Source organism: Pararge aegeria, chromosome 21, assembly GCF_905163445.1.
Source record: "Pararge aegeria chromosome 21, ilParAegt1.1, whole genome shotgun sequence".
NCBI lineage: Eukaryota > Metazoa > Arthropoda > Insecta > Lepidoptera > Nymphalidae > Pararge > Pararge aegeria.
In genome coordinates this window covers 15568194-15575632 of record NC_053200.1, presented here as the reverse complement: position 1 = coordinate 15575632, position 7439 = coordinate 15568194, and the positions used below count along the sequence as shown (strand labels likewise).

The 7439-nt window shown below is 37.5% G+C and overlaps 1 protein-coding gene across 2 annotated transcripts in view; it reads right to left on the bottom strand.

Annotated features, from left to right (window-relative positions):
- Positions 1–5748: 5748 nt before the first annotated feature.
- The window catches only part of LOC120633329 (E3 ubiquitin-protein ligase Nedd-4), a 44520-nt gene continuing 42829 nt past the window's right edge, over positions 5749–7439 (bottom strand). For both annotated transcript variants that reach the window (XM_039903520.1, XM_039903521.1), the window contains one exon: positions 5749–7198. In XM_039903520.1, the coding sequence (XP_039759454.1) occupies positions 7096–7198 (103 nt within the window). In that variant the 3' untranslated portion in view covers positions 5749–7095. The remainder of the gene's footprint in view (positions 7199–7439) is intronic.

Genomic DNA, 7439 nt, shown 5'->3' with positions numbered 1-7439 from the left:
CAAAATCCTCAGTGCGGTGGGCGCTTTCAAAAAGTAACATTTGCTCACTTGTGTAGAATTTTTAATCATCTAATGACAGAATTAGTACCTACCTTTTTTTTTTTTGTTTACGGGTGGTGGAAATCTTCAAAGATACCCGACCTCAATAAGATCGGGTTATGTGGGATTTTTACCCGCTATAACCCCCTCGGCACGGTGGCCATCCTCTTGTGGATCTCTTAAGAACGCACCGGTGCCTCCCTTTATAGCGCATGTAGAGCTGGTCCCGGGAGAAAATATTCCCCCCACCTTATGTGCCCATGGGCTACGGCAAGCTGCTGTCCTCGCCGTAGCCCATAGCGAGGCATTAGTACCTAGTAGAACATTTTGTGAGATAGCTCGTATGTGTTTCATTTCCTTCCATTCATTTCTGTGGTCCAGTCTGACGGACGTGGTTTCTCGATGTAATTACAGGCACTTGAGTCTTAGCACCTACGCCTCAACTTGATACACACAGGTCTACACTCCGTAGGAATATGCTATGTTTAGAGGCGAAGGTTTCCACATGGCAGAGGTATGACTACCATACTCCCGAACAGGTTAGCCCGCTACCAGTGGCGTGCACAGAGGGTATGTACAGGGTATGCACAGGAAATGCAGATGATATAAAATGAAGAAAATCTCGCGTACGAGTTATAAAAAACTTAAGGCTAGGCATTGTAAGAGTTTTAAAAAGCCTACCCTCAAGTATTTATAACTCGTTCTGGAGATTTTCTTCATTGTATATCAGCTGCATACCCTGTGCATACCCTCTATGCACGCCACTGCCCGCTACCACATTACGCTGCGTCATCACTTACAACCAGATGAGATTGCAGTCAAGGTCTTACTTGTAGTGGGAAAAAAAATTACATCAGGTAGGACATCAGGTAGGTCATCTGCTTGGTGCATCAATGCAATTTGTCCCTAATTGAAGCGCCAAATGCCACGTACGAGTGTCTCTAGAACTTACAATATAGAGTTTTAAGTAATTAAAATATTTTAATAACTTTATAGTTGCAGCGTCACACTCACAGCTCCAAAATGGCGCCAATAAATTAGAGACAAAAACGAAGTGACGGAGCCAGTGGTAATCTTAAGTCAGAGGGATTTTTCAAAGCAACGAATTGTTTATGCTTATGACTTTTTATCTGCTGCTATTATGCTTCTTGCCATATCGCACATCGCCTATGTCACGTATTGAAAGATGCACAAGAGTATTATTCATATAGATATAGTTGTAGAAGCTTTGGTAGTCTAGGCGTGTCAAGTCCACCAATCCGCAACTATCCAGTGTGGTGGACTACGGCCTTAACTTTTCTCATTTTAGAAGAGCCGTGCCCTGCATTGAGCCGGTAATGGTTTGATATGATGATGTTTATATAAAAATATACTTAAGACCTATTTCAGTACTAAAAATTCTATTGAAACAACTAGCCGTTACTTCTTGCACTGTCGCTGCTAAATTTTTAAGTATGATGTGTTTTTTAATAAGGGTGCTTATACATGGTACATGTAAACGGTAAATAGCGATTGTTTTTTTGCTGATATTCCTTAAAAATCTTCACTTATCAAGTGCCCCACGTCATTATCTACATAGTCGCTTTCTGTGCCCTATCACATATTAAACTACGCTCAATATATATTTTGAGACGTCAATCTTTTACATCATAGAATGACGTCACAAAAAGCATTCCCGATTTGAATTATAGCAACAAAATGTTGGTTTACACGGTGCTACATATTTAATATTGTATCAATGTATATCTTAGCATTTTGCATAGAAGCTACTTTTATTGCGTCACTTAGTCTTGTTTGCGATATTCAAATTATCAAAGCATCATAATATTTTACACATTGTCTTCATCAGACTATTCAATGGTGCCTTGTGTATAACCACGGTCCCTTTTTTATCGTCTTGTATCGGCAGTCCCTTTAATGTATCCGATCATCATATGGCTAACCTAAACTAAGCATTTATGGACCACTGACCCACAACTATAATAGCAGACTTGGGGCCCTTGTCCATTTTTATAAGCTTCGATCAATTATGGGTAACAAGGGTTTGAGTGATAAGGACGGATTGTTAACTTCGTCTAGCTTTCCAAGCCATGGAGAAAAGGTAAGTTCGAAAGTGTACCGTTATCCAATAACCGCTTTGGGTTAACGTTACTCGAGCAACGCAATCTATTCCTGTCACGTCGCATCTAGGCTGCAGCACTCTCGAATCTATAATATCATTATATTCAAAATTTGTTTAATTTATTGCACTTTAATAAATACTTAAGAAAATTATGTTATTCAGTATTAAAATAGCTGATAAAGTTTTAAAGATAATAATAACAAATTTATTCAATTCATAGTGCTGAGAACATTACAAATACCAATTTTACATAATTTATCTAAGATACAGATTTCTTAGATATATTATGTAAAGATTTGCTATCGCTACAGTAATGTTCTGAAATAGTAGTTGTTTTTCGCCGCACCGTGTCCATCACCAGTGTACTGCACCGGAAATTTCTTATGCACCAAATTTCAGCTGATTAATGAAATATAAAAATTAGCAGAATTCATATTAACTACCTGTTTGATAATTAAGGGGCTATGGCCAGTTGTCACTGTCTGTTGTGATGGTTGACGTTTAACTGTCAATGTCAGGGAGACTTCAAAACCTTGGAGATACGGTGAATTTGGGGAAAGCTACTTGACACTGGCAAAGTACATTGTGCTGTTTTGGCACTACGAAAAGCCATAAATCAAAAGAAGAAGAAGAAGAATTTGGGGAAAAAGCGCGTCTGCTTTCGGGGATAATCGAGTGTGGGGATGGAGAATACGCTGTGCACAATACATAGACTAAACGGAGCTGAAGCGAAGAAACAATAAAAACGAATTTCGGCCCCGGCAATGACCACGGGTTTCGAGTTCAGCGGGTGTAAGTTATTAATTGATCGCGTGATACATAAGTACTATACTGGTTAATAGTAATGTCACTAGGTGGCACTGTTTCGATACCATATCAATTACAGTTAACTTTCACACGATCGTGTAAGTAAAAGTAAAACTTATAATGAAAAAAAAATCCTCTCATTACATTTTAGTTTTAAAAGTATAAATAAACAAGTGCGGTAAAATACATTACATTCATTTTTGTAAGTGTGTTTTTCTTATTTTCTTTATAATGTTGAGATAAACTTTGAACTAAAGTGTAACGAAAAGATTGTTTACTCTATGTACTTTAGGTAGTATTGTATCGGACACATTAACGGGGTCGCCGTTATCAGCCAACAAAAAAGTGTCTGTGTATTGTGGTAAGGCTTAATTATATAATATATAAAAAAAAACTCTTGTAAATATAAATATATACATATTTGTATTATTATAACAAATTAGTACATTATCTCGATAATTCTTAACAATCAGTGTTATTATATAATCTGTATTGATAAATACACTTGCACTTATACAACTAGGATTTCGCTGTTTTAATGTAAGTATTAAAAAAATTAAATTGATTCATTTAACCTAACTAACTAGCTATTCAATTTAAGTAATTGTTTATTTATTTTTAAACATAACTAAATCCAAACCGAATCGGAATAATACTAATTACGAGTAAATTAATCCAATAATATTATAATAAATACATGGCGTAAACGATTGCTTCCACATTAACCGACATATTATCTCATTCCATTTTATGGACGCATCCCGAAATCTCTATAACCTTTATACATTAGCAATTCTTTACACCGTAACCTAGTCTATATACAAAAGAATATTCCCTACGAAAAAATAATACAGGACCGGCTTACATTCCGCACCCCTAGCTCCTACATTTATTTAGCCGTTTCAAAAGCAATAGTCAACTTAATTATTTACGTTTAAAGATAACTAACAATCGCGTTCGCATCCTACTAAGCGTAAAGCTTGTAAATACTAGAAGGTATGACAATAGTTAAATAGGTGGATTATAAGGAACAAGAAATAAGAGGAAACAACCCAAAGCTAAAATAACTTCATTTTCTTTCCAAACAGTAATTCATCAAATATTTTTACCCGACTACGGAGGGTAATGTTAAAGTCTAAGTAAGTTTATGTATGTGTTCCATAACTTTCCATTTATTTATTCGGGCAATATTATTATAAATCTCAAGCTGCAAGCTTATAATATAATGCTCTGCCGTACAATAAAATGACAGCGAAATCTTATTCCGAATGATTTTATGAAGTGGACGAATGTAAGCCAGCCCGAACTCTCATAGGAAAGCGTTTTAAGCAAAGTTTAAAAATACAGTGGAATACTAAGAGAATCACCATTTTGTGTCTTAAAGCAACCTACAAATTGATTATAGTATTCTTTTAACAATTGAAAAGTTTTTTTTTTTTTAATTTAGTATATTTTATTTTTCTTTCAGACAAATATGGTAATCCCCTTTGAACACCTTTTTAAAATCTCTTACAACATTATAATATAAGTCACAATCACATAGATGAGTAAGGCATATGTCAACCGTCCTAACATCACACTGGACAGACAAATATGAACCTTAAATTAATGGAATATAATACATTATTATTTGAATAATAATTAGATAGGGTATCTTCACACATGTAAGAACCGGCAGCGACTACTAACATTTTGTTCTGCGTGATACTAACTAAAAAGTTATTTCAAAAAAACATATATTTCAATGCCTACTTTATAGACACTTTTGAAACGTCAAGTATGTCTGTCTATGGTGACTTTATCACTAGTTCCACTCTCCAACGCCTCGTAGATCATCTGTAATATTTCATTGTATAGGTGAATAAGTCGTATGTTGATACAATATAGAAAACTAAAAGTATATACATAATACATTCATATAAGATACAAGAACTTCTTTTTAAGTCGTGGTGTCGAAATATCGAATATTAATGACTCACATCGCAAATGATGCCCGCCCGAATATGTGTGAAGGCACCCTTAAAAAGGCTACTTCGATATCACTTTCATTTTTATATTGACATTTTTAAGAGCGTATCGTTTCACATAATATAAATTACGAATAAAGCATACTGCGAAAAAGTAAAATGGCAGTTTTTTTGATTGCACCGCTTTATTGTTTCGCATTGACGGCCATTTCAATCTATACGAGATAGTGTTTTTGGTAAATATTTACGCGGCGACAACCAGTAAGACAGCTGTGTTAAAATTTAAGGTCAAGGATAACTAGGGCAACACCAAAGTAGTAATGTTTAGTTGACTATACTTAAGTGAGGAGAATCATATAGTAATATAATTGCGAAAACCTCCTTTTTAAAAGGTACAATTTTGTAACTGGCATTTTTTGAATGTGTACTAACAAATCAACAACTAAGTGGCATAATTCTGAAACGACCAATTTTGTTAATGAATCCTGCAAATGTATTGTTTCATAGGATATTTATGTGTTGTCACGCCTTGTTATGGTCGGTATATACCCGACGAACTTCGAACTCCTCTGATTGCTGACTACTGCTATGGGCCTCATAAGAAGGCTCGGAGTCACTCAGTGGGCGATGGAGAGAGCTATGCTTGGAGTCAATCACAAATGAGGAGATCCGTAGAAGAACTAGAGTTACCGACGTAGCTCAGCCAGTCGCGTAGCTGAAGTGGCAGTGGCCAGGGCACATAGCTTGGAGAACCGATGGACGTTGGGGTCTTAAGGTGCTGGAATGGCGACCCCGCAGCGGTAAGCGCAGCGTAGGTCGGCCCCCAAAGAGGTGGACGGGTGAGTCGCTGGGAGCCGCTGGAGGCAAGCGGCCCAGGACCGTGAGTTGTGCAACTCCCTACATAAGACCTATGTCCAGCAGGGGACGTCAATTGTTTGAAATGATGCTGATACTGACCTCAAAAATAGTCATTAATCTGCACAGTGAATAAACCCACAGCCGGGCTGGGCTGACCTTCAACAAGTGGTTACCATGTGAGTTATAGGGTTATCATCATCATAGCAAACGATGCACATCCACCGCTGCATAGGTTTTATAGTTTACATATTTCTTGTGACGTTTGCGTCCAGCGGTTCGTTTTATTCCCTCGATCTCGCCCCGCTTAGTCGGGGATCCAGTGGCGTGCACAGGGTCTTCAGCCAGGTTATGCATAAAGCAGATATATAGAATAAAATAGAAATATTCCCCTCCAATTTGAGCTATATAAGACAATTTGGGTATGCAGTGCTTTTGTGCGTGTATGAAATGCACGCCACTGCGGGGATCTGTATTTCTTGCCGTTGGTCGTTGGGATATATACCGACAATAATGACCGGTGAATGAGTGCAGAGCAGAGCATTTTATTTTTACCGTTAGTAAATTTATACGTAAATAATAAGCCGATAATTTATGCCGATGACATAAATTTTGAGTCGGGCTATAGCGGTAAGTACATAATATAGGTGCGGCAGCCAACGTACCTATGGTCAATTATTTGTTTATATATTTATCAAAGGAGTACCAACTTGTTGATAATACATACTGTAGACAATTTTACATGTGAATTTGATTTTTATTACAAGTGTTCTGCAAAAAGTCCCAAAGAATTGCACCCAAATTTGAGCTATAAACAATAAATATAAAACGACTTCTCGATTGTGAGCAAGCAAATGTTTTACTAAGGGTACTGCAATGCCGTTCCCGGTGGGTGTTGCCCTAAGGCGTAACTACAACTGCTATTACAGCGAACGAAAAATACATTAAAGTTGCCAAAATTAAATGAGTACCAATCAATCCATGTGCGCACGAGATGATTGGTTCTACTGAATGTCATGCAGTACAAGACTCGACGTGATTGGCCGCCAATCTGTCACCATTGTGACTAACTAAAGGCATGCGGGGCACACTTTATAAGCCACTCCCACCGAGGCTTTGCTTTTGTTTGGGGCCTTTTTTGAGCAGAAGTTATGCTTCTATGTTTTTTTCGCTCGCTGTGCTATTTAAATACAGATTGAAAAAGAAAACTATATGTTACTATAGCCGCCATCATCAAATGATGCGCCGTCATAATAACGAGTGTAAGGCCCTGAGGAAATTTTGCACGTGGGCCCGCGGCGAGGCTCAGTCGACCCCGGCGAACCCTTGCGAGCCCTCGATGGCCTTCACCAACTTCTCCCGTAGCTGCTGGTAGCTCTCGTAGGGCGGGAGGTCGATGCGGTTGAAGCTGGAAACAATGCGATTATATTTTGAGTTCTAATATTATAAAGGCGAAAGTGTTATGCTTAATTTAATATACTCCGCAAAAAGCAGGAGAATTTGTATGGTGTAATTTATATGCACCATATTTTTTGTATTCTTTATTCCTTATACTCCACACTTAACAGATCTTCACTCTACAATGATAACAATTAGCACAAAAGCACTGCATAGAGTTAGTTGAAAGGACGAAATCTTGTAATAAGGCT